Raw genomic sequence first — 26,488 nt, forward strand, 5'->3', positions numbered from 1 at the left:
CCGTACATTCGGCTGCTCTTTTTTCCCCTGTGCAACTGATTCCATCAGAATTCAACAGGTTGGGACGAAAACAATTTAGCGCGCATCACGGGAGAAAAGTGCGCGCGAGAGACGATTTAAGCGATCGTGCCTAATTTATACGTCGGACGGCCGATCTGCTCCCGGGCCGCTCATTCTCGATTTCTGCCGCATACCTATCGCGTTCTCGCACGCGAGCGCATCGGCCGCGCGTATACAGGGTATGCCCCGGCGAGGAGCGCGCAAAAAAAGGTAAGAAGACGGCGCGCAACCGTATATATATGGATTCCAATTTTCCTCGACGAAAATTTCATTTCGATCGTCGTCGCTCGGCATTCGTTCCCGCCGTTCGAACGTCTCACGGTAATCGAGCCGCAAAGTGAAAACATCTTGAGCCAAACGTCATATGTTATCTATTTTCCTATATACATTTTCCCGTAGCTTAACTGCACTTAATCGAAAATTCCGTCGCGAATCCCCCTCCGATCCCTCTCCGAGCGAGGATATATCTCGATCGAGACTCGGTCCGAACTGCCGCGCGAAACGAGGAGGAGGCCGATCCGTCGAATTCAACGGTACGCGAAATCCGAAATCTCTCCTCTCGCGCCGGGCATTCGCCGGACACCCCGTATACCTACTCGCTCCGGTTTCTACCGCACTCGCTCGACTGCATCCCGTGCCTCGCGCTCGTAAAACCCGTGTGCCTCTCCCGTCTTCTGTACCGGCTTCACGCATCTCTCCCGTTTCCTACTCTCCTTCGTCACGTCCGCGCGGCCCGGCGTGTTCGGTGCGCGGCGCGCGGCGCGGCGCGGCGCTTCCTCGTTTCCGTGACGGCGCGGCGCGTACATACATACATTCAGGAGCGCGCGCGAACACGCCCATGTACAACGACAATACGGGTTTGACACGCATCGTGGGCAGCGCGATTGTTAGCCCGCGCGCTCGGGGAGGGAATGGAAAAAAATAAAAAAAAAACACACCACATTCCGCATTATTCGCGGTACGCATGTACGCACACGGAAGGCGGATGTACGGCCGCGCGCGGATGTTGACCGCCATGAAAAATTCACGTGGGGCCGGTTCACTAGACAGAAACTCCCTCCTTCCTCTCTTCATTTTTTCGAACCCACCCGAATCTAAGGTAATTCGTAAACTCATTTTTATATCGGTAAACGCGCGCATTTAGCATATAATTTACGTTACCTGTACTGTTAGAATCTCAGAAATGTATGAGAGTGCATTTATTGATAAATACGGGGAATAAATACGGGTCTAAATGTAACGTGTAAATGTACTTGCAGGAAAAGAGAGCAGGAAAAGAGAAGAGATCGGAATGTTTTGTAATGCGCTCTTGCGCATAAATAGGTCGGAACGGTTCGAAAGATATTTCTCGTGGATCAGTTTTAACGAATAAGTTTCGCGAGTGGTAAATAAAAAAAAACAAGAGATACGTATATACGTGACGAAACGGACGGCAGATTCGAGAAGAGCTGAACAAAATTCAAGAGGCGGTGGAACAACGTGACGTTGACCGATGATGCAAGAAGTAAACTTCGCGCCTCTAACAATGAATTATTATAGACATACGTCGGTCACTCTTCTGACATTTTTTGAACAAACTAAGATTAAATATAATGTACAGGTTGTCACATATTATTTATAATAATTATTATGCGTAATAATAAATATGAACATAACATGAACATACATAAAAAAAAATGTTCTACTTATATAAGCGGGAAATTCCTTTAAGCATTTCCTCTAAGCAAAAAAATTTTCCATAAAGCATATTCCTCAACTATAACGCGTATTTATCTATAAAGAAGTGGCACATGCACTGTAATCAAGAATATTATCTATAAAGAAGTAGCACATGCGCTATAATCAAGAATAAATTCTCATAGTAATTCAATATCCCTCTACATTTTAGAATATCTTTTTGAGCCGTATATAAGAGGAAAATCTTTTAGCATCGAGAGGGTACCGCTAAAGGATAGAATATTTTTGGGTTTAGTAATGACATTGATATTGAATAGATACAACTTTTCTAATGGAAAATCCCTTTTTTCTTCCTTAATCTGAATTTTTTCTCTATGAATGTGTCAAAAAATCAATTCTAAGAAAAATTTATATACAATATTTATTCCGCGACACATAGATGACATTATAATCGACACATTTTATCACTTTTTAGTTTATATTTTCGAGCAGAAGCATCCGTTCAATCATCTAACATTTACAGTTTGTGAATGTGATTTATTTAATTGATAAATTATATGTTATATGATTAGAGATAAAGAGAGAGAGAGAGAGAGATTCTTATGAAACTTAGGAAATAATTTCGCAAGATGCTTTTCTAATGCGATATTCATATAAAGAATCTCCAACGAGGCTAAATAATCATATCTCAATGCAAGGAATGCGATTGAGGACGTAATATAAAAGCGTGCATAAAACGCAATAGCCTATTATCCTGGGGAATCTATTATATGTATACCCGATAATCTAATGAATATTCCTAACGTTTCGTAAAACTCAATAAGAGACAATCTATTTCGTGAAGCGCGAATAGAGAGCGACGAGTAGAAATAGAAACGTTAAAACGCGATACACGCGAGTGAGAGGATATTAACGGAACTTATGGACGTTGTATGCAAATTTATATAGGATTAAAACACTCATGCGGAATGTATTAACGCAGACTTTTTCATTGTGACAGGGGAGAAAAAAAGAAGGACAAACGAACGAGCGATGTGACGAAGTTAAATAATTATCGCGAGCTCTCGCGAGAGATCCCGCGCGCGAGAGATCGACGACGACGATAGTGCGTGAAAAACGATTATTGGATAATCGGAACAAATGAAAGAAATAAGATTTTTTTTAACACACAGATCAAGATGCTTCCACGGTACAAATTGAAAATTCGTTAATGTAGCGCGAGATGACACGCGGCGCACAGCCATGGAAAGTTAATCGAACGGATGGAAGAGGAAAGATTTACGCGCGCGATTGATCGAACGCGAACGCCCGCTAAGAATTATCGCCGACCGGCGTGACAGGGGAGACGGTAAAAGAGACTTAATAAAAGTCAGGCTATACGAGCCCGCGATACCAGGTCGTAAACAGTTGCGGACGCGAGCTGAAAACCGCGGCGCGACGAGGTGTGTATCGGGAATAAGTGGCGCGCGTGATATTGCGAAGTCGACATGTCACAAGAGACGGTGAAAGAGAGACGAACGGCGGAAAGCGAGGAAGGGAGAAAGGAAGGAGGACAGCGGCGGACACGGTGTGAGAGAAGCGTTGGCACGTTCTGGTACCGCGATCGTTCTGCTACCAGAAAACGTAACGGCTGCCCCGAAACTGCTGGCGGCGGTTTACACCGTAAGAGATTGACGCGCGGGGATCGCCGTTTAAATAAGGAGCTCCGAGAGAGGAGCGGTAAGAGCGCGCGATAAAGAGAAAAGAGGAGCGAGTTACCTTTGGCAGATCAGCGAGTCGCCGGGATGATGACGATGACGAGAGAGAGAGAGTGAGAGAAGGAGAAGGATAGATAAGGAGCGAGATAGATAGCAAGACGGATCTCCTCGCGCCCTGCAGGCCTGGAAGCTGGAAGCGGGAAGACGCGTTGAAGTCGCTCGTACAACACCACCCTATCGGACGGGATCACCACCGGAGCACCCACAATCTATCACGAATTCACTGCTCCGTCACGCGCGCAACGATCGCGGGACCGTTCACCTTCGACCCGCGTGTCTCGATTCGAAGCCGGATTCGCTCGTGATCCGCGCGATCGATCGCGGAACCGCGGCTCGTCTCGTCCGACCGCTCCGGCACGGCGACGACCTGGCGAGCGCGGAAACGCCAAGGAGAGGAGCGAAAATCAACGACGCTACAAGTTTTGCGTTCCCGCGGTGCTCCGCACCGCCGCCGCGCCGATATGGCACTCGCGCGACTCGTGTGCGATCCGCGGCGCGATCGCGATTCACCTAGGCGCGCGCACACACACACGCACACATACACGCACACTCACAGTCGACGAGAAACGAGAAATCGCGCGTTCTCCAAGAAGAAGCCTTACGTACGCGTCGACAATCGCGTTCCCGTCGTCGTTGTCGTTGTCGTCGCGCTCGCCGACGGTAAGGACCTGCGATCGCGGTACCAATACGGAACGGAGCGCGCGGAACCGCTTGGCGCGCGTACGAACGGCTCCTCCGTACTGCCGCGCGGCGCGGAGCGTGACAGCGGATACCATTCGAAGGTTATACCTCCTGGTCCGCCATGTGCAGCCGCCTGGCCTGTCCGCCTGCCTACCTGCCTACCTCCGGAGAGTTCTCCACTCCTGTCTGCCCTCCCCTCCCGTACCCTCTTCATCACCTTCACCGCGCGATACCGTATACGCGGCCACCTGGAGCGTTTACCTGGCGAACGCCGGACTCGCACGAGCCTGCCCGGAATCGGCCGACGATCCCCCCTGAAACGCCGTTCGAATTTTGCCGCGCCGCGAAACGTAAGTTGCCCAAGCTGACCGCTCCTCGAGACCGCGTCCTTCTATTATTCTTATTTCCTATTTCTGCGTAGATTTATTTCAATGTGGATTAATTTCAGTGTAGATTAACTTTAATTTCGGTTTAATTTACTCTTTATCTTTTCTTTAAAGTTAGTTTTCTAAAATTTTCAAATTAATTCTTAAAATAAAAAAAAAAGAAAGGAAAAGTAAGTTAAGCTGGGATTAAAATTACTCTACATTGATAGAAACGAACGCGATGTTAAATATTCCTGAATAAAAAATTCCTAATTGCCGAAGAACTACGTTCTGAATACGGCCTGATAAAGTCGCAAACACATACTTGAGAATCAAACGGCCACGTACGCTACGCGCCACGTTGCGAATTTGAGCGAACGTATAATGCTGCTCGCAGAATAGAATGAAACAGCTTAATGGGGGCGATTATTGGAATAATCAGGAATATATTACGGGTTCCGATAAATACTGGGCAAAAATAATGATACAGAGGCACGATTCAAGTGATTAAACGAATTAAAGGGCTTGTAATTCACGTCCACTTCACGGATGCAATATTGAAATCGATTGCAATAAACCTGTTATCAGCGCGTGCAATACAGCGGCGCTATTCATACGAATGAATCACTGTATTATCAGTGTCCGCACCGACACTGACACGTTATCGTGTCTACCGCAGCACACCGATCGACAACGGAAAAAAAAATAAAAAAAAAAGAAGAAAAGACGAAATAATTATAATTGTTTCGAAGCGCACTTAGTGTGCTGCAAATTTCGCGTATTCATAATTCTCTCGTGCGGAACTTACCCCCCTCCCACCGTTCCCGACACGCGAATCCGCTACTTTTGCCAGAAAGGAATGCGGCATTCACGCTCGAAAAGACCTTACCGGAATTTTTTGAATATCCTCCGAACGACTGTCGTTTCGCGCACCGTCGTCGCTCGGTCGGAAAATTGTGTCCGGCAGGAACGCGTCAATATCAATTGGCGACTTCGTCCCAGCCAGGCCTTGTGTGACCGAATTCTTATTTTCGTCGCGGCCCCCGCCGTCAAAAGCTGTCGTCACCGTGCGCGCGTGACGTGTCGAAAACGCCGCACGTTTTATTCGACGAGGGAGGACGAGAACACGGTACGGGACAACCCGAAATCGACTGTGGCCCATGTTATTTGAACTGTATTCAAATTCGTACCGAGCGCTTGCCCCGGCACGGTTGCGATAAAACCACAATATCATCCGGTTGACGATGAAATGTCTCTCATTTGCTTTAGAAACATCTGTTCAAAGAATAACACGTCACCACGCGGCGTTTCAAGTAACGAGGACTTTTCACGTGAAAAGTATAACTGCGCCCGTTTTTCGGTCCGTTTCTTACTTCTTCTATTTTCTTTCGTCTAAACTTTCACATTATTACGCTCGGTTGTTTGTTTGTAATTCAAGATTTATAATAATTTAATTGTCTTACGTCATTATCATTTTTTTACGCTTCACTTATTTCTGTCTCCTTTTCAACTTTAAATGGCCCAAAATATAATAGTAATATATAATACCATTACGTTTAAAAACGTAAATATAAAAAATGTAAAAGAGCGAGAATCGACTTACCCATCTTGTTTCCGCTTCTCCGGAGACGCAGACATATTGTTCGAGATTTGATGCACTTAAATCAAAAGAAACACAATTAGCTGTATTATATATATATATAATTAAGAAAATATAAAAATAAAAAGAATTTAAAATGTACGCGATATATTATATATTTTCTCTTTCTTTTATATAAAAATATCTTTTTATTAATTATTTTGTCTCATTTCTAAAAGAATGATGATAATAATTCATTAAGAAACATACGAAATGATAATATAATGAATATGTAATAAAATCGTGAAATATAAAGCGCGATTCTAAAAACATACAAATAATATAACCAAAAATATACTAATATAATTACCTGATGTATATATTGAATGACTTCGTTATGAGTTGCATTTTCCAAGGTGCGACCGTTCACTTCTAAAATTTCATCGCTTACTTCCAGAGTGTCCACATTGTCCGCCGGCGAGCCTGCATAAACGAATATAATCTCATTATAATTTTGTGAAATTTAAACTGTTATAATACTTAGCGTTAAAAGCAACAAAAAATTGTTTAATAAATTTTAATAAAAAATTCTGATATGCATTGTTAATGTTGATCAGATTTCGTGTTAAATGGACACTACGGCGCGCCTTCGAACGCGACATCGCATTCAATAATCCCTATTGAAACCAGACGTCGAAGCTTGCAAAAATCCCGTGTTTAAATGCCCATGGCTGTAACACATAATCTGGCTTCGTAAGCGGGAACGTATATCTGCTAATGAGCTCGACCATTTAAAGGACATTGCGCGCAAACGAATCGTAAAAGCAACCGACTGGTGCATTCCATACGGAATATAAAATGGTGCGAAAAACCTTCTTCTTGATAAACGAATAAAAAAACAAGCGTAGTAATATAATCGATTTATCAATGCGCCTTGTAATTCGAACGTCGATAGCGGAATAATTAACACACCGTGTTTCAAATTCGCGAAATACGTAAAAATTAATGGAGCGCTCGTGCAAATTGCATTGAATCGCCGATGTTACACATATCTTTTTGTATAAAAAAGGTCTATCTTCTGAAAAACAAAAAATTAGATTTAAACTTCTAAGAAAGATATGCAACAGGAATCGAGGCAGGAAAGAGTGAAACATAAAATGAATGCCTCCTCCAGGGCGATAAAGCGCGCGTTACGATAAGTAAACATAAAGGTCAGCCTATAAATAAACACGTCGCGAAACACGTCCTCTATGTAAATCGTCGCGCATTACTGTAACACGTCGCGTAAATCGGAAATCCGTCCGTCGCACATTTCCCGCTTCCGAAAGCGTGCGACGTGTGCATGACGTGTAAGCTGCGCGCATATGTGATGATCGCTAACGAGAAAATTATCACTTCTCATTTAGATTCCTACGCGCTGTCGCATATCCCTCGCGAACGATCGAGGATATAATCGCCGCGTCGATAGAAAAGTGGCTGCACAAGTCGAAAATTAAGCATTTCTGAGGGACAACCGCAGAAAATCGATCCTAAAGTCTTTCGGATCGAGTGAATCGAGTCCCTCTCATAAAAAAAAAAAATGTTAATACTTGTGTCACTTTACCATCAAGGGGACGATACATGTAATCTGAAGAGACGATCGCGATTCGTTTGACACACATTCGACAAACTGATGTGAATGCCAATACAGATAAGGATAAATTAATCTATTAATCGGGAAAATTTGTAAATTGAAACGTGAAATCGCAGAAATTCTGTGAAAATAAAGATAACGTTAGGCGTGGCTTACAAAGCGAAAGCACGTGAGTTTTCGAAAATTTAAAACACAGCATATGCATTCTATATAGTCAGATCGCGCTTTTGTTTACACTCCAAGTGCTCCGATAACTTGGGAGCGTTAATGGTGTTTTATCGTCGCGCGAAATGTGTTTCGCGAAATATTTGGCGTCCGTCGAATGTATGCGTCTGACGGGATGCAATAACACGCGTCGTACGTTTTGTTGCTATAACGTAACGTATAACCGCGCGCTTTATAAACGTACCGTACAGCTTGATCTTCCCGTCGTCGTTCGTCAGTATAATAATGTATCCTCCTAGATCGACCATTTTCGCTAGTAATTATCCGCCGTACGTAGGGGTAGTCCGCTATTAGATTACCTCGCGCGACACTCCGCGCGAATGGCGCGCGCGCGCGCGCGCGCGCTCAACGTGCACGGTAAATCACTAATTACTTCGCACTAACGCCGGGTCCGCCCCGAAAAATCGGTCCACCGTTATTAACGTCGTTAGCACATGCCATTTTCCCGGTTTCCTCTTGCATCTTCACTTCATTTTAGTATCGACCTCGTGACCTACTTCGCGGCCGGCTATAACAACGATTATATTTTTCGTACGACACGGAGAACGCACTCTTACTTCCCCCTCTTCCTCTCTCTCTCTCTCTCTCTCACGGCTTTCCCCGGTTTCGTTCTTCCTCTATTTTTTCCGTTTCCGAGTGGCTTTCCTTTATCGTGCACCGTTACGTGCATTTAACCGCGCCTTCCGACGTGCTCGCCGCATTTACGATCGTATCGCAAGATCGTCGATCGATTGTTTATCCAAGGAATCCAAGACTTCCCTCTTTCTTTCTCTCTCTCTCTCTCTTTACTTCTCTTTTCTTTCTTTCTCTCCGCTAAACGCACACTAAGGCATCTATGCTCCACACGAGGGTGGTATAAGAAAATTGCTACTACGACGAGAACTACGATACACGTTCAATAACTCGGAGCCACCTAAGAGATGGACTAAGGAACACATAATTATCTTTACGTTCGGCACTGCGCCGGTGTGTCGCGATTTTATTATTACGTATTATGTTCTTCTTTCGTCTCTCTCTCTCTCTCTCTCTTTCTCTCTCTTTCTCTTTTATTCTTTTTTTTTATAAATCGCGCGCCTTGGCTTTCCCGTCGTCAGATCGTCCTCGCGCGGTACGTCGCGGTCGTCGCGAGGGGAGCGAGAGGGAACGAAGCGGCGCCTCCACGGGGCCCGTTATCGCGGGCCCCCCTACATCCTTACGGCGACGTGCCTCGCGAGCCACGGCGTGAGGAATGAGCGATCGCCGGTTCACAATCCTTCGGCGAGCCGGAGCGTCTTATTATTGATCACCGCTTCGACTAACGTTTCGTGTGCCGTTTCCGTGCACGCACCACCGGCCATCGTTCCGTCGTTGTTACGTTTCGCATCCACCGCATCAGCCCCGCGCGGCGGTGCACGGTGCCGGAAGCGCGTATTAGCTCTGACCAGCTGCTGCCGCTACTGCTGCCGCCGTTGCTGCTGTTGCTGCTGCTGTTGCTGCTGCTGTTGCTGCTGCTCCGATCTTACTGTGCACGCTACCACCCTTCGTGCGGTCGCATGTCGATCGTTACGGGGCATCTGGCCCGTAGCGCGGGGATTACGCACGACGTCCCGGACTTCCCGCGGGATTCCCTGGCGACGATCGAGATCATCGCGCGCAATTCTCACTCCCTTACGCAACTGCCACTTTCTCTCTCTCTTTCTTTCTCTCTCTCCCTCTCACGGCTTATCGATACGCGCTTGCTGATGCGCGCGTTCGCTTGAATCAGATCGATCCGCGATCGTAAAATCTCGACTGGTCTATTCTCACGGTTCCCCCGGCGCGTATATAATTCTCCCGATGGGACGCTTAATTCACGCTTAAATGACGCCCGCGGGAGCGACAGTACGTCCCTCGTGTCGCTCCACGTAGCGCGGCGACGCACGAAGGCGAGGATCGAATCACCTGGTGCAACGGGCTCGCGCGAGGATCTCGCGGGATCTCGCGTTCGACATCACCGCGGCCACCGACGTGTTCGCGTAACGACGACTCTCGGCCCTCCTCGCTCCCCGTTCCGATAACCCGAGTCTCTTCTCGACTGTCCGCACGCACTCTCGCGCCCTGCTCCTTCTCTCGCCCAAGGATCAAGGAGATCCCCCAGTGTCGAGAGTAATCTCGGCTTCTCCGAATCCGAGAGGTCTGCGATTCGGATCTCACAGACTCGGATCTTCTCGGACGATTTCCCGCACGAAACGCTGCACTTACGCACTTACGCGCACTGTCTGTCTTCGTCTCTCTTCTCTCTCTCTTCGTGTCACGGGGATCTCTCTCCGGGTTAAGACACACGCAACTGTGCCGTGCTCTATTTCTCACCCTCCGCCGTCACGACGGCGCGCAAACCACCACCCTAATCGGTGCCGCGCAGTGTGTGTGTGCACCTCGGGAGCGGCATAAACGTCTCGAACCCCCGGCCGAATCGCGCGAGTCCGACTAACTTGGGGGGAACGATCGGAGGGGATGGTGAATCCGCCTCGCGGACGACGTCGAGGTCGACCCCGGGGGGAAACGGCGCGAGATGTCCGCAGCGCGAGATGGGTGTGAACCCCGTGGTACGTGCGCGTTGACCGACGGCGGCGGCAGCCCTGCCGACACCGCTCTCTCTCGCCTCCGGAGCAACCCTCCAACCCTCCACGGAGCCGCCTCCAACCCTCGCCACGGAGCGGCGTCAGCGGCGCGGCGGTGGCGGCGGCGACGGCGGCAGCGGCGGTCCGCGCCGGCGTCGTCCCGTTGGCGGCAATCCCCGGTCTTCGACTTTCGAGCCCTCCGCCTCGCGTATACGCCGCAACCTTCACGCCGTACCTGCGCTGCCGGCTGTACAGGGGGATGATGATCGGGACGCGCGGCGCAGCGCGGCGGTTCGGGGCGCGCCGAGGAAGGGCGCATGCAGGGTGGCGCGCTCCTCGCAGCCGCGACAATCGCAAATTAGCTTTGGGATTCGTTTCTCGGCATCCCGCGACTCGCAGCTGACGTGATTTACACGCTCTGTTTCTCTTTCTCTCTCTCTCTCTCGCGATTATTAATAAGATTTTTCCTCTAGCCACACGAGAATGGAGGGCACGTCTCGAGAGCTGTGTGGTAACATCGAGGATGCTGTTACATATCTAAAGCCGCGCCGCTGGCGATATCTATCGTACGACGAAAATTACGAGAGAACTGTACGCGCTTTATCGACTGCTCTTGACTGCCGTTGACTATAGATTCCTCGATAATCTTTTTTCGAAAGACTTTTTTTTTTCAACGGAAATTGGGTGAAAAGTAATTACGCCACGCCGGATCTTGAGTTTCAAATGAAATAAAATCCACTTTCCGTTCTACGATTCGCCGTTATTTTTATCAAGTTGTTCACGAAATATTATAATATTAATTAAAATTTGAAGAGCCGATTTCTATAGTTGCTCTTTATAAATGTTAAAACGTTATATTAAACAGCTCAATAAACAGTATAATCCGTAATGAAAAATTGAATTGATTCGAAATCGATTATCTTACAGCTTTCGATTAAGATCCATATTTCATATCTCACTTTTATCAATAAATGCGTTTATTTCTGAAATTCTATAACATGTGTAACATAAACTATATATATACATATATTCTAAATGTACGCTAACATTGTTATAAGCGCGTTCTGAATACGAGCCTATAGAAGTTTCCTCATCAGAGATTTGGAAATCAATTTGGAATTCAAAAACAGTGATGCGATATTTGCGATATTTACATCAGTCTCATTGCGTCGAGTATTTTGAAATGTCGAGATATTAAATTCCAGTTACTGATGCTGTATCTCTTTTCACAAGCATGATTTTTTTATTTATTACGCGATGAAAGGCTGATGCGAGAGGTAAAAGCGCAAAATTCTAACCAAGTCTTTATTATACGATATATATAACTAGAATTTCAAATATCCTATATTAAATTCACGAATATAAGATCATCCTCTCCGAACACAATATTGGATCTCTGAGATATTTACACAAGGGGGTTCTATGCTCAGAGGGCTGCCGCCTCGCCACGTCGCGAAAGTAGAATAGAAAACTTATATTACGTTTGCGTTCCTCTAACACTCTCACCGTGCGAGACCGGCAAGAAAATATATTTTTCTAAAAGCTTTCATTTCGTTGATATTCAGTTAGATAGATTCAGTTATATCAAACAAATCAATTTTTGCAAGCCTTGAAAAAAATATATATCTCGTACCTTTAACGATCTCTTAACGCGAGAGACATATTTTGCGAAACTCTATTCTATATACCTCAACTTTTATTGCTGAAAGATTAATGCAAATAATTTTCACGGTAAATTCTTTTAAATGTGAAGAGATAGCTTTCTAAATTAGTATCGGTATTTGCAGAGTTGCGAAACAAGTCCTTACGCGAGTGTCGCGCCATAATCCGATGTCTAGGTAATCTGAACTGTTGTCCAAGTCCATACATATGCATTAAGGGTACGCCGCAGTCAGAGAAACGGATACGCGTGCATTCTCAAAGATAATCGCTAACTTATATAACTTTTTCAGATTTTTAATACGTGTAAAGTGTCTCTTATGTATCTTATAATAATACTTCTTGAAGAGAGGCACGTTATATACGTAGGATGATACCTCAATAATTCAAACACTCTCTGACGCCAATCCTAGCTGTGATTCCCTTTTGAGAGGGAGAGAATCTCTATATTTATTGAAGACAAAGTTAGACATTCTAGAATTACTTTTATGTAAAAATGTACAAAAATATTTTAGGAATTTTTAAGGAATTTTGGTATGTTTTTTGTAACTTGCGCTTATTTGTTCTCAGGGAATCGTAAGATTTTCCTACGTTCCTGCGGGTTTGCACGTGCACGGGAAACGCGTGCAAACCAAAGGCGAGACAGAGAGAACTGCAAGACTGTAAGATCAATATAGGGGATGTTAGTTCGGTAACTGCCTTTCTGGTTTCTCTCTCTCTCCTTCTCCCTCCCCCTCTGCCTCTTTCTCTCTCTGACTTTCCTTCAGCTTCCTCTTATGTAATTGCATTATCGCGGTATCGCCGCACGGAATCAACGTCGCCCTATTGTCTGCGATCGAGAGCAACGTTTAACTTCAAGTACGGATTAATAGTAACCCGCAGGCAATCACGATGAGGCAAGCTCGAGAGCCCGCGTTCTAGTTAAACAAATCTTATCACTGAGGCGAGAACTATTTTGGAAATTGAACGAATCGCTTTGGCTCTCAGCTTTGATTTAATTACCAATTAGGTGATGATCCTACGCCGCGCCGGTGCGCGGATGAATTAAACTCGTGGAACTGATAAAATCCGACCTGCGATGTAGTTTTACGGCATGTTCTCTTACACAGCGTACATATTTCCGTAATATATATATAGATATACATACTTGTATTTATAATAAATACGTAAGTATGTTCCTATTAAGAAAAATCAAATCTTGGGATATTTTTCGATTATAATTCGCACGCGTGTTACATAAAAATTTTATTATTGTATATATAGTTTATTATTGTATATTCTCTTACTGAAATTCGATTTAATACTGGAAATTACTTATTTTGTGTACTATAAAAGCACTGTTGTTCAATGCTTTTAATATTCAAAATAAATAACTACTACCTTCCAATATAAAATTTTTTGCAAGAGATATTTTAAAAATTAGTTTTTAGTTTGTATTTAAAATTATATAGCTTGCGTTACCGACGAATTTGAAGTGTTAAAAACTTTAACGAGAGGTCGCCAAAGATAAATATGTTGCTAATAAAACTTGTTAGTAAACAACAACTAAAATAACAATTTAATAGATAAAAAATATAAATGTTACAAAATTGTAAATTCATTAAATGTAACTGTTGTACAAATGTATGTAACATGTTTACTTGAATGTTTTGCCACTTTGTTATTTCCTCAATAATATATGTAAAAAAAAATATATAATTTAGAAAATTTTTTCAACTAAAAAATTTTTAAACTTAAAAAAATTATGTAATTTTATGTTAATCCAACTTAATCCACTTTTTATATAGAAAAGAAAGTTAGTATATATATTTATAATCTCTTCGGAAACGAATTTTTAAAGTTAAAAAGAGTACTGTGTAATTCTTTCTTCAATTTATATTTATATTTTACTCAGTTTAAATCATATAGAAATTAAAAGAAGAAAATAATAAAAACACTATAATGAATATTGCTCATTTCTCCTTTGTCATGAATATTAAAATTAAAACAAAACTAAACGTACACGGTACACATAAGTCCTAACCTCTAAAGAGGTTAACTCACCGTAAATAATTAGTATGACAAAGAGCGTGGAATATTTCCAGAAAGCAAAACGCTGTTCTTCTTTAACGGGTTAAATTTTTCGTTTCGCTTTACTCCTTTTCTCCTAAATGTTTAATTATACACCTATATTTCATTGTAGATACATAAAAAGTTTAATGCAGTGCAGCAAGCAGTTCCACACACAATGAACAGATAGTTAAATACGCTAATGGCATGAAATTAAATGCAAAAGCGCCAAAATTATCTCTAGCGGCCAATTGTCGCACGTGTTTGATGCAACGTTTCTCATTGGTTAGCCACGCTCGCGTTATAAGAAAATGACAGATCAACGCTGACGGAAGCAAACCAGCTGCGGGGGCTGTGGGGGAGTTTAATTAATGATTATTCAAGCGTCATCGTGTCGGAACGTTAATGCGCGTTAATGCACACGGCGGTGGCTCGACGATGTCACGCATTTACTGATAACGCACGATTGTGCGTTGTTTTTGATACATAACCCTCGACCGTTTTTTTCTTGGTAGTCGTTCCTTTGTGTGACAGGCAGGATAAGGACTCGTAGGACGCAGGACGCTTGTGTGAGCAGGTATGATATGTGCGTTCAGCTTAACATATGCATTACAGTTTGATTTACAAACATAAATTAATTCCTTTGTTCTGTTCCTGCAGCGCCGTATCAGATAATCAATTAATGCATATCATATCTGACCTTGTTTCTGATCCGTATAAGCAACAATGTCTTTGCATATCACATTGACGATCCTATCTCTCTTCTCTGCTGCGTTTGCCTCTGTGATACATCATCAGCCGGAAGCTGTACACCTTTCCTACGGTGGTGAGTTTTATAATATATAAAATTTTATTTTATATATATTTATACAATTAATATATAGATAACATTTTTAATTATGCTTTTGAAAAATACGAATGATAATAGGGGAGAAATTATATTCCAAGTGTTTATAATTCTGCAGTTATTTATACGATTGGCAGAGATGATATATGCTCTGAATATTAATTTTCAGACAACATTCATGACATTGTCGTCACTTGGAGCACAAGAAATGATACAGAAGAGTCAATAGTGGAGTATGGTATAGGTGGATTCATTCTGCGAGCGGAAGGAAATTCTACTCTTTTCGTCGATGGTGGACATAAGAAACGAGAACAGTACATCCACAGAGTGTGGCTGAAGAATTTAACGCCCAACAGCAAATACAGTAAGATCTAATATCTCGAGCATCTTTTTCGTTTGCTAATAATTATTCTCAATTGCCGCACTAATAAATGAACGTTTGATTGTTCGTTGTCAGTATATCATTGCGGTAGCCGTTATGGATGGTCAAATGTGTTCTACATGAGAACCGCACCAGAGGCTTCTGCAGATTGGTCGCCGCAAATAGTTATCTTTGGCGATATGGGCAACGAGAATGCGCAGAGTTTGTCGCGATTGCAAGAGGAGACGGAGCGTGGCTTGTACGACGCTGCCATACATGTTGGCGATTTCGCTTATGACATGAATACGGATGACGCACGTGTGGGAGACGAGTTTATGCGGCAAATCGAATCCGTTGCCGCTTACATACCGTATATGACCGTACCTGGCAACCACGAAGAGAAATTTAATTTTAGCAATTATAGGTAGGAGAGACACCACAGGAACAAAAGTAACACGGGACAAACGTAATAGATAAAATCGAGTATGGTATGTACCATACTGAAGTATGTATGTACGTATCGTATCGTCATTCGTCGAGCTATTAAGTTATTATTAAGATAGGAATGGAGGCGCATGTCGACAAGAATAAAAACAATTGACAATCAATTGTAAATATATTTATGTATATTCTTGTGTCTGCTACGTTTGTCCCTAGTTTTCGTTATATTTAAATGTTTCTTTAATAGAGAGAGAAAGAGCATAATTCATTGGCGATACATCAAATATTGGCATGCATTGGGCACATATTGGGCCAATATTGCAAATGAATTATGCTACTATAAGATTGTTGCTTGATTATATATATGCAACCCGATATTTTTATGTGAACCGACTTAAATCTCATTTTTTAATAATCTTTCCAGGGCCCGATTTACTATGCCAGGCGATTCAGAAGGCTTGTGGTACAGCTTTAATATAGGTCCTGTACATTTTGTAGCTATAGAAACTGAGGCTTATTACTTCATGAATTATGGTATAAAGCAAATGGTTAAACAGTATGAATGGTTGGATAAAGATCTGCGTGAAGCTAATAAACCTGAAGCAAGGTACGCTGTCAATTAGACCGTGTTACAACATAACGATGACTGACGGAGGATTATGATTACAGAGCGCGACGTCCGTGGATAGTAACATTTGGACATAGGCCAATGTATTGCAGCAATAAAAATGCAGACGATTGTACGAACCATCAGAGTCTGGTTAGAGTTGGATTACCGTTTTTAAATTGGTTTGGATTGGAGGATCTGTTTTTCAAGCATAAAGTCGATTTAGAAATCTGGGCGCACGAACACAGTTACGAAAGGATGTGGCCCATGTACAACTTTCAGGTAAATGTCGCCTGCTAAGTTTCTCTTACGGGGGAAAAATATTTGCGCGCTTGCTAATAAGCTGGGAATTATTCTCGTAGGTGTACAACGGTAGTTACGAAGAACCATATACAAATTACAAAGCACCTGTACACATAGTTACTGGATCAGCTGGTTGCAAGGAAGGTCGAGAGAGCTTTATTCCAAACTCACCGGAATGGTCCGCATTTCGTAGCTCAGATTATGGATACACAAGAATGAAAGTGTTCAACAAAACTCATTTATATCTAGAACAGGTATGGCATAGATATGATAAAAACAAATCTTAAAAATTGTGTTTCTTTTGTAATCATCATAAAATAATAATTTCCGTTTAACGATAGGTGTCCGATGATAAGGATGGTGCTGTTTTAGACAGAGTTTGGCTCGTGAAAGAGAAACCTTTGCCACAATATGTAGAAGTTTCTTCTGCAAATTAATGTGATAATATAATTAAATTTAATTTTAATTAACGCCGTATTACAAAATAACAATTGACACAAAATAGAGATTAAAAACATCTGTCAACTAAACTGTTTTAGTGAATAAGAACTTTCTTTTACTTCGACTGTGTATTATACGTATAATTATATAATTGTAATTCGAATTTGGTACACATTTTATGTAACTGGACATACCACGGTCGAAATGTATACATGAACAATAAAATATGTGATATTTACGTGAGCGAGTAAAAAAATTAGTAAATGCAAAAAACGTATAATATAATCCTTTAATTGTTAAAATATAAATATATGCATATATATAATTATTATAAGTATATATAATATAGTTTTAATAATATATATACATATATACATATAAATATATATTTGTATATATGTATACATATCTATAGTATTAGTGTATAAGATTTCATAGTTCCATCTAACTCTCATAATTAATTACTATTTAATGATACATAAAGATATATAACGAATAGCCTTGACTGTTTTTTTTTTNTTTTTTTTTATAGGAAAACATCTTTTTCCGATTTAAAATTCACTATAATTAGACATGTGTGAGTCTTTCGAAGTTTCACATATCACGTATTTTAAGACTATTCTTCGGATAGAACTCATTCGAACTATTCAAGTTGTTCCGATCGCTCTAATTGTGACTAACATATTTTCACCTATAAACACGTTTCTTAATATTTATGATAAATCAGCTCTTGAAAAATGCGAATTTATCTAAATGATATAAATGATATAAATTAAGTAATTTAGATCCGATGAGTAAAATAGGATAACAGTTGATTATTTTATATTTTCAGATTTGCATTCAAATAGAATTACATTATTCGTTCCTAGGGAGTAATCGTTTACTAGGCACTTTGATCACAATTATGCACAAATCACTTTGTGTCGATATACCGTTAAAAGTCTAGCAACGATTTCACTTTTGCGATGATACGAACAATGAATAATTTATATATCCTTCATTATTTCCATTGATAAATTATTTTTACATAATGATTAAAATTAAAAAATAATCTTTCGAGATTATTTTAAAAAAATATAGATTTGCTGGCAATAAAAATATGATTTTTACATATGAAGATATGATTTATACGTGTACTAAAATCATTACTCTTGGATGATTTGTAGTAGTAAAAAATTTTTCGAAATTCAGTAAATTAACGGTAAATAAGCTATGATACAACAAAATCTTACATAAAATTTTTATCTTTCAGACTTTAAGCTTGGAACTATGGAATTGAATGTTGCTCAAACTTTAAGCTTATGATTCAACGATAAATAATCCAATTCAATTATAGTAATATAATAGAGAATTTAGCTTCTAATTTTCTGTAACGCGTAATGCATGCATCCACTATTAAGTTTAATATATTTTGGTTGGGAAATAACATAGGTATAGAAAATATTTAAGCCACAAGTTTCTTTTAAACAACTTCCTTTTCCAATTCCAAAAATAGTAAAACATTTGTTTCGAACAAGTGTTCCGAATTCTATACAGCCCAGAATTTCCGAATACTCGCACATCTCCAATTATTATCAGTCATAATAAATGACAATTTTCATAAGGCTAAAAAAGTGATCTCCAATTTATACAATAATTCAATTAAAGCTGATATTTTACTACACATTCAACTTTCACAATGGACAAACCATTTTCTTTTTCGTTTGGCCCTTAATGCAATTTTCTATTTTGGCATCTGCCGTAACAGTCATCTATTGAATTAAAAAAAAGATCAGGAACTGCCCTTCCATAAATAAGATAATAAACGGTGATGATGAAGTTGGAAAGTGTCAAGTGCAGCTTTTGTTGAACGAAACGATTATATACTTACGATTACCGCACGTTCCTTGATGACAAGAAAATTATTCAATATTCACAATACGCGTGTCTCAAGGAGTTTTTAGTTAACTCGATTCAATTAAGAACGTAATTTAATCCCTGTCATATTCCTTCGAATCTATATGCAAATATTAATCGTACTATCTCGATCTAATCTTATAGTATACATTTTGCCATATACAATTTTAATGAATATAATTATGTGTATAGGTGTAATATGCGCGCGCACACTTATACGCATAAATCTAATTTCTTTTGCCATTGGAGATATGTGATAATCTCTTAAGATGCATTAAAAAAAAAGCATCATAAAGAAAGATAATTTGATTGATCTGCCTATTGGGGGGAAAATTTCAAGCTTTGCAGACAATCGTCAGATACATATCGTAATTAAATTCTTTTGCTCGAGATTTTTCATGCATTGAACCACATCTCATTACATTAATTAAGCAAGACACTTGACACTGTCAGTGATTGATAGAAACAATGGAAGAAGTTGCTGCTGAATGACTTTCCTGGTATGAAAATTGAGGAAAATGTTCTTGTTCTTCTGCTATAGAATTTAAACCCCCTCCACTACCCAAACAGCCCTGATCCGGGGGTGTAAGTTCAACACTTTCGCCGGTAAATTCACTATCAAAATATCGAGTGTCAATATCTGAAGTCACTTGCGGCTTAAAGGGTGGAGGTATCTTCTTCTGGACAAGATCTGTCCAATTGATACATGAAAAAAATGCATGATTCATGATGTCCTTCGCATCATTAGGTCCACCGCCTAATCTTCTACTTGGATCCTTTATTAATAAACCTATATAAAAATAGCATAAGTGTAATTTTTTTTTCTTCACTTAAAAGCATCTGTAAAATTTATTTAATTAAGTAGCAGCTTGTAATGCTCACCACCAAGCATATCTCTTGCTTCATTGCTAATCGTCCTAGGAAATCTTACTTCTTCCAATAAAATAAGCGTAAATAGCTTTTCATGATCTTTGTTATAAAAAGGTAATCGACCACACATCATTTCATACATGACTACACCCACACCCCACCAATCCACAGCTCGTCCATAATCGTTATCTTCAAGTACTTCTGGTGCCAAATACTCTGGTGTTCCGCAAAATGTCTTTGTTGTTCTCCCTACGTTATAGAATTAATCTCTTTAAAATAATTCTTCGTACAACATTTTAATAGTTTTTAACTACCGTTCAGTTAGCGAATGATACAAACCATACGTAATGTCCTCTTTGCACAAACCAAAGTCAGCAATTTTAATATGCCCATCTTTATCCAAGAGGAGATTTTCCAATTTGAGATCACGATATATAATGCCTTGCGAGTGCAAGTAACCTAAGGCCGATATAATCTCTGCGCCGTAAAATCGAGTACGATCTTCGCCAAATACTCGTGATCGGCTCAAATGGAAAAATAATTCGCCGCCATTTACATATTCCATAACAAAACACAGCCTGTCCGCCGTTTGAAAACTGTATTTCAAAGACTGAAAATTTATGATATATTTAATATAATTCACAGTGAAGACACTTTAATCAAACAAATTATAAAATTGCGAAAAATATCTAATAACATTTAATAATAACATATACATGTATTAAGCAGTATTTTACATACGATTAAAAAAGGATGATTCGTAGTACGTAATACTCTGTTTTCAGTAAGTGTGTGTGCCACTTCGTCTTTACGGATAATGACCTCCTTTCTTAAAATTTTTATAGCGTACAAATGTCCTGTTGCTTTTTCTCTACAAAGAATTACCTTTCCAAACGTTCCTTTTCCCAAAACTTTTAAAAATTCAAAATTTTCAAGTGTCTGAAATAAAATATATAAAAAGAAATTATAAATAAAATTACTTTTAAATAAATGAATAAACACTTAGGTATCTAAATCGACCGTGGATTGTTTCAAGCAATAAATTAATAAATTTACGAAAGTCAATTTCCTTTATATTTATTTTTTTGTATATTTATATACTTTGTACTATGTATATTTATAGAAATGAACAGTATTTATGCATGCATTATAATGACAGTGTGTGATTCATAATTGAGTAATGTGTTATTCAGTAAAGATAAGATAATCAGATCAAATAATAAGAAATATAAAGTTTGATAACTTACTACTTTCTTTTTGCCGGTACTTTTACTACTTGAAGTTCCTTGGACACTGAACTTTGCTGATAATTCGTCGATACTACCACCGTCTAGATCAGTAGATACAACACCTAAGGAACTACAAGAATCAGACCTGGCACCTACTGACGATTCCATATCAACATCCTCCGAGGAAGAAGATTGTTGCATTTGTGGTTGTTCTTGCTGTTGATTTTCTTCATTTGCTAACCTATCCGCTACATATCTGCGAGAAAATATGAGGAAGAGAGTTAGATGAGCATTGCAAAATGGAGCGTCAAAGAATTCGACATTCCGGAGCTCAAAGGATTTCTGTTAAAGCCCAAACCTGATTGCTGCTACCCAGTCTTCCCTGTCCTGCTCCGTTTCCACGTGAAACGTCCTTTCGATTACGGTTGTCCACTGGAGGCCTCTGATAACAAATGTATAGGGTTTAGGTCTGTCCACCGACATTATTTGGCACCCGCGCACTGTGAAGTTATTTAATGGCTGGGATGTTTGCGCAGCCATCTGTGGATCGGGCTTCGCCTTGAACCCAACCAGTGTACCATCGTCCCTCAAGACAAAATACCTCGATCTCCAATTTTTTATGTGCTCCCCTGCAAAGAAAATTATTCTGCATTTTAATTCTGCATACATAAATATTTGATCAGGAAAATTCAGCTCCAAAAATAAGGCTTTAAATGCTTGATCTTTCAACTTTAATAAATTACTGTTTAAAAATCTTATCACATAAGCACACCGTAAAATTTTCAATTAACATATTCAATACAAAATATATAAAGAAAAAATTAATAACATCAATTGTCGGAGATCTAATACTGATCTAAGTTTTATCTAATTTTCTCAAGGTGCTACGCTCCCACGTTTCGTTCACCAGGTGAGCTACAAAATCGTACATTGCGATTGTTCTTAAAGTAATACAAAAGCACGTGCAGACTTCCAACTTTTGCGAAGACATAAAAAAAAAAAAACAAGGCTCCGCGTCCACGTGGACGTGGAAAACGAGACCTGACCATGGGCGCAGATTTCCATTGGAACGCTCCTCATTGTGGAACGAGCGATTTGCGCGTGAAAATTTCGTGAGAAGCGCGGAGGAAAGGGCGCTCGGGGGATTTCGACGAGATTTCGGTATTCGTCTATCCCTTCTGCGTTGCACGTTCGACGACGGACGCGGCGCGCTCGTGACACCCCCAGCCCGCGGCGTGACATACGCTCGCGCGTAACCACGCAGGGGGAGGAGCGCACGGGAAAGCCGGAGCACGGGGCCACCGGAGGCTCCGGTAAACATCAAAATGTAAATATTATGGCGGTACCGCGTTTTTGGAGCCATCCTTCCTTAACGACACGTTGACCGCCGCTACCGCTGCCGCTGACGCCGCTACCGCTGCCGCTGCCGCTGCCACCGCTACCACCGCCGCTGCCGCCGCCACCGCTGCCGCCGCCGCCGCCGCCGCTGCCTCCACCGCCACCGCCGCCGCCGCCGCCGCCGCCACCGGACGCTGCGACGTTCATCGCTGCGTCCCCCATCACTCGCTCGTCGATACGCACTTGTCGATATTCCGGCGACGCTCCGTGTTCCGTTCTACGTCGGGAATCTCACAAAAATCGCGAACACGCAGTAGCGGGAGTGGTGCGTGTATGTAAACTTGAGTAATCATAGATACGCGTGCGGCAGGTGATGCATATGTACACACTGACCGTCGACGTGATCACGCTGAACTGAGATACGTCAGAAGCGGCGCGACGATCGCCGAGGAGTCTAAAGTCGCGTTTCCACCCAGTTTTCACACAGGAGGACAAGCCGCCGGATGATGAAATGAGACATGGCGGACCGAACCCGCTCTAACCCTTAAACCACCACGTCCAAAGAAATCACACCAACCACAATGTCGAACTGACAGATCGTTTATTATGCTCCCGCTAATTTTATAAATTAATTATAATAAAAATGTACGTTTTCTGAATACTTGTTGATGGGGAAAAGGAAAAATTAGTTTTTATGTGAGGGAAATTAACAAAAACATTTTGTATACAATATAGAAATAAAATATCTTTAAATTGTCTTATCTGTTATCTTTAAATTGACAATTAATACGTAGATGTCTGATTAATACTGTCTGTTATCTGTAAATTGACAATTAATACGAAAATTGTTGACAAGTAAAGTTTCAATAGCGGTCTGTGAGACCGATATAGTGGTTTAAAGGTTAATAGCGTTTTCGGAGCAGGTTTGATCGCTCCGGGAGCGATTAATGACGTCACATGCTCTCCTCGTCCAATCAGAAATCTAAAATAGAGCATGTGACGTCATTAATCGCTCTCGGAGCGATCAAATCCGCTCGGTCCGAAAACAAAAAATATAGAAATTCGCAGATCGCGTCAACAAATCGAATAAGCCATAAATTTTGTTCCAATTTCAGAACGATTTTAATACATGTCTTGCCCATGACGTAAAAAAGTGAACCAACTCACAGAGATGCGCAGTAGCCGATTTGGTTAACCAATCGTAGCAATATTAAAGAGAGTAAGTAAAGAAAATATCTATTAATGTAAAATATTATAACAATTAAATTATGTCATATATAATATTTCAATATCGCGCTGCACATTGGACCGGATTTTGATCGGCTGACTTCGCTATTGTTGCACGTTAGTTCAACTTGTCTTCTTACATCATGGTATTGCCTATCTACAAAAATTCTGTCGATGACAGTTAGACAGCAAAATAAGTAAAAATGGCGGTCACCATGGATTCTGTGAGAGAAAAAGCGCTTCAAGATTATCGAAAAAAGCTTTTAGAACATAAAGAAGTTGAGTCACGTCTCAAGGAAAGTAAGACATTTTTGTCGATATTTTATATAATAAAGTTTTATTTACAAAGTATGTATATATATGTCAAAGGCTTATAACCTCTCACATCGTCTTCATCAAAGTTCGTTCGTTGTTCCATATTTTACTCTTAGATACATTTTTCTTGTGATATTATTTCATTAATATACTATGAAATTTCTGTGTTTTATATCTTATAATTGATTCATTAAAAAAAAATGTGACTAATATGTATGTACTGTCTAGTGAGAGAACACCTCAAGGATCTGACAAAGCAATACGACAAGTCTGAAAATGATTTAAAGGCATTACAAAGCGTTGGACAGGTATGTTGTCATAATGTTACAACTAATAATTTATAATATTGCCTCTATATTTCGTGATCGTTATTCTATAGATTGTTGGAGAAGTATTGAAACAACTTACAGAAGAGAAGTGTAAGTAATCAATTTACATCGAACTAATGTAATACATGTGTCTGTATCTTGCTGTCTATTTAATTTCAAAGATGGCTAAAAATTCCAAGCTTTATTACAGCGATATGTTGTTCATAGAATTCTATTTCATAAAAACAGAGATATCATTTATTTAATGTAATAGATATGTGTAGCTTGCAAATTTATAGCCAAAATACAAGTCAATGTGCCCAAAACTGAAGATAATAGAGATTTAATTTGTTTTACAGTCATAGTGAAAGCGACAAACGGTCCACGCTACGTTGTCGGATGTCGGCGTCAATTGGATAAAAATAAATTAAAATCTGGAACTAGAGTTGCTTTAGATATGACAACTCTTACCATCATGCGCTATTTGCCGCGTGAGGTAAAAATAATTCACTAATTAATCCTTAAAGATCGATTCCTGACTTGTCAGAAATTTATTTGTATTATTGTGCTTTTTAGGTCGATCCGTTAGTTTATAACATGTCTCACGAAGATCCCGGCGATGTGACATATTCTGCGATCGGTGGTTTGAGCGAACAGATACGCGAGTTGCGTGAAGTTATAGAATTGCCGTTATTAAATCCCGAACTTTTCCAAAGAGTTGGAATCACCCCTCCCAAGGGATGCCTGTTGTACGGCCCTCCAGGTACTGGAAAGACGTTACTGGCGAGAGCTGTCGCCAGTCAGTTGGATGCAAACTTCTTGAAAGTTGTCTCGAGCGCTATTGTTGACAAATATATTGGAGAATCAGCTAGGCTGATTAGAGAAATGTTCAATTACGCTCGTGATCATCAACCTTGTATTATATTCATGGACGAAATTGATGCTATTGGTGAGTATTTGATATTTATAAATAAAGACAATATCTAGTTAAGAGAGAATTGTAGATGTTATTAATATTTGTTTTCACACACATAGGTGGACGTAGATTTTCGGAAGGGACAAGTGCCGATCGAGAAATCCAGAGAACCCTGATGGAGTTGTTGAATCAGATGGATGGATTTGATTCTTTGGGCCAAGTTAAAATGATAATGGCCACAAATAGGCCTGACACCTTGGATCCTGCGTTATTACGGCCAGGAAGGCTGGACAGGAAGATCGAAATACCGCTTCCTAATGAACAAGCTCGTTTAGAGATTTTAAAGATTCATGCCTTGCCAATTGCCAAACATGGTGAAATCGGTAAGAAACTTGCTCATTTCGTATTTTAAGTATTTCGTTTTACAATATTATATTACAATATTAATATGAATATTCGTATATATGTAGATTATGAGGCAGTGGTTAAACTTTCGGATGGATTCAACGGCGCCGATCTAAGAAATGTGTGCACAGAGGCTGGCCTGTTTGCAATACGATTAGAAAGAGAATATGTAATACAAGAAGATTTTATGAAAGCTGTCAGAAAGGTGTCCGACAATAAGAAACTCGAATCGAAGCTAGATTATAAACCTGTGTAATTCGGTGTGAAATACTCGTGACTAATCATTTTATATTTCGAAAGTAATATTGAATGTCTATTAATTTTTGTATGATCCAAATTGGATCATTCAATATTGCCTTGCTACAATTATTTTTTATTGTCCATAATAAAATTATATTTCTGTAAAAGTTTATTTAGCGCATTAACGCATTAGCAAATTTATATGATGCAATTAATAACAATCTAAAGTAATTGATGTAAAATATAAGACTTTTATTTCTCTCCCTGATTCGGTTATGGCAAATGTTTTGAAAAATTCTGACAGTACGTCGATCATTGTATTTATATTTGTAAGAATAGTGTTACAATCTACTCTGCATTGCGTGCAAGACGAATCTTCTTCCTTCTCTGATATTCCTGCAAATTGTTATATTTTCTCTTGTGTAAAGATTGTAAAGGTATGTAAAATATAGACCTTTATTTCTCTCCCTGATTTTACTC

At 40.4% G+C, this 26,488-nt stretch overlaps 4 protein-coding genes across 5 annotated transcripts in view; 2 read left to right on the forward strand and 2 right to left on the reverse strand.

Annotated features, from left to right (window-relative positions):
- LOC105452864 overlaps positions 1-10,579 on the reverse strand; it is a 68,120-nt gene extending 57,541 nt beyond the window's left edge. Inside the window, exons 1-3 of the mRNA XM_011694379.1 lie at positions 8,162-10,579; positions 6,490-6,602; positions 6,144-6,198 (exon numbers count right to left, since the gene is read on the reverse strand). Of these exons, the coding sequence (XP_011692681.1) occupies positions 6,144-6,198; positions 6,490-6,602; positions 8,162-8,225 (232 nt within the window). The 5' untranslated portion in view covers positions 8,226-10,579. The remainder of the gene's footprint in view (positions 1-6,143; positions 6,199-6,489; positions 6,603-8,161) is intronic.
- A 3,972-nt stretch (positions 10,580-14,551) lies between these two features.
- Positions 14,552-17,502, forward strand: LOC105452862 (iron/zinc purple acid phosphatase-like protein). 2 transcript variants are annotated; one of them, XM_011694377.1, is made up of 8 exons: positions 14,552-14,850; positions 14,925-15,090; positions 15,281-15,475; positions 15,569-15,896; positions 16,338-16,520; positions 16,583-16,802; positions 16,883-17,077; positions 17,165-17,502. In XM_011694377.1, the coding sequence occupies exons 2-8, from the start codon at positions 14,991-14,993 to the stop codon at positions 17,258-17,260; spliced, it is 1,317 nt and encodes a 438-aa protein (XP_011692679.1). In that variant the 5' UTR covers positions 14,552-14,850; positions 14,925-14,990; the 3' UTR covers positions 17,261-17,502. The 2 variants fall into 2 exon arrangements, with proteins under 2 accessions (XP_011692679.1, XP_011692678.1); XM_011694376.1 differs by having other exon boundaries at positions 14,552-14,841.
- Positions 17,503-17,783: 281 nt separating this feature from the next.
- Positions 17,784-23,969, reverse strand: LOC105452907 (RAC-gamma serine/threonine-protein kinase). The gene is made up of 8 exons (XM_011694458.1): positions 23,965-23,969; positions 22,606-22,724; positions 21,618-21,888; positions 21,278-21,515; positions 20,772-20,969; positions 20,370-20,640; positions 20,043-20,279; positions 17,784-19,950 (listed from the first exon to the last, which is right to left on the reverse strand). The coding sequence occupies exons 1-8, from the start codon at positions 23,967-23,969 to the stop codon at positions 19,610-19,612; spliced, it is 1,680 nt and encodes a 559-aa protein (XP_011692760.1). The 3' UTR covers positions 17,784-19,609.
- On the forward strand, positions 23,961-26,477 carry LOC105452865 (26S protease regulatory subunit 10B). Its single transcript, XM_011694380.1, has 7 exons — positions 23,961-24,124; positions 24,368-24,447; positions 24,519-24,558; positions 24,807-24,943; positions 25,024-25,396; positions 25,483-25,746; positions 25,834-26,477. The coding sequence occupies exons 1-7, from the start codon at positions 24,028-24,030 to the stop codon at positions 26,022-26,024; spliced, it is 1,182 nt and encodes a 393-aa protein (XP_011692682.1). The 5' UTR covers positions 23,961-24,027; the 3' UTR covers positions 26,025-26,477.
- Positions 26,478-26,488: the final 11 nt, after the last annotated feature.

The sequence above is a fragment of the Wasmannia auropunctata genome, unplaced genomic scaffold (assembly GCF_000956235.1).
Source record: "Wasmannia auropunctata unplaced genomic scaffold, wasmannia.A_1.0 LD336026.1, whole genome shotgun sequence".
Taxonomy (NCBI): Eukaryota; Metazoa; Arthropoda; class Insecta; order Hymenoptera; family Formicidae; genus Wasmannia; species Wasmannia auropunctata.

Bases quoted from the DNA above. Each gene is read 5' to 3' on its own strand.
- LOC105452862 (XM_011694377.1), top strand. From the start codon at position 14,991: ATGTCTTTGCATATCACATTGACGATCCTATCTCTCTTCTCTGCTGCG. The intron at 15,476-15,568 runs GTAAGATCTAAT...GTTCGTTGTCAG, and splicing joins AACGCCCAACAGCAAATACA to TATATCATTGCGGTAGCCGT. The intron at 15,897-16,337 runs GTAGGAGAGACA...TAATCTTTCCAG, and splicing joins TTTAATTTTAGCAATTATAG to GGCCCGATTTACTATGCCAG.
- LOC105452865 (XM_011694380.1), top strand. From the start codon at position 24,028: ATGGCGGTCACCATGGATTCTGTGAGAGAAAAAGCGCTTCAAGATTAT. The intron at 24,559-24,806 runs GTAAGTAATCAA...TTTGTTTTACAG, and splicing joins ACAACTTACAGAAGAGAAGT to TCATAGTGAAAGCGACAAAC. The intron at 25,747-25,833 runs GTAAGAAACTTG...GTATATATGTAG, and splicing joins TGCCAAACATGGTGAAATCG to ATTATGAGGCAGTGGTTAAA.
- LOC105452907 (XM_011694458.1), bottom strand. The intron at 21,516-21,617 runs GTTTGGGCTTTA...ATTTTCTCGCAG, and splicing joins GACTGGGTAGCAGCAATCAG to ATATGTAGCGGATAGGTTAG. The intron at 20,280-20,369 runs GTTTGTATCATT...TCTATAACGTAG, and splicing joins CAAAGAGGACATTACGTATG to GGAGAACAACAAAGACATTT.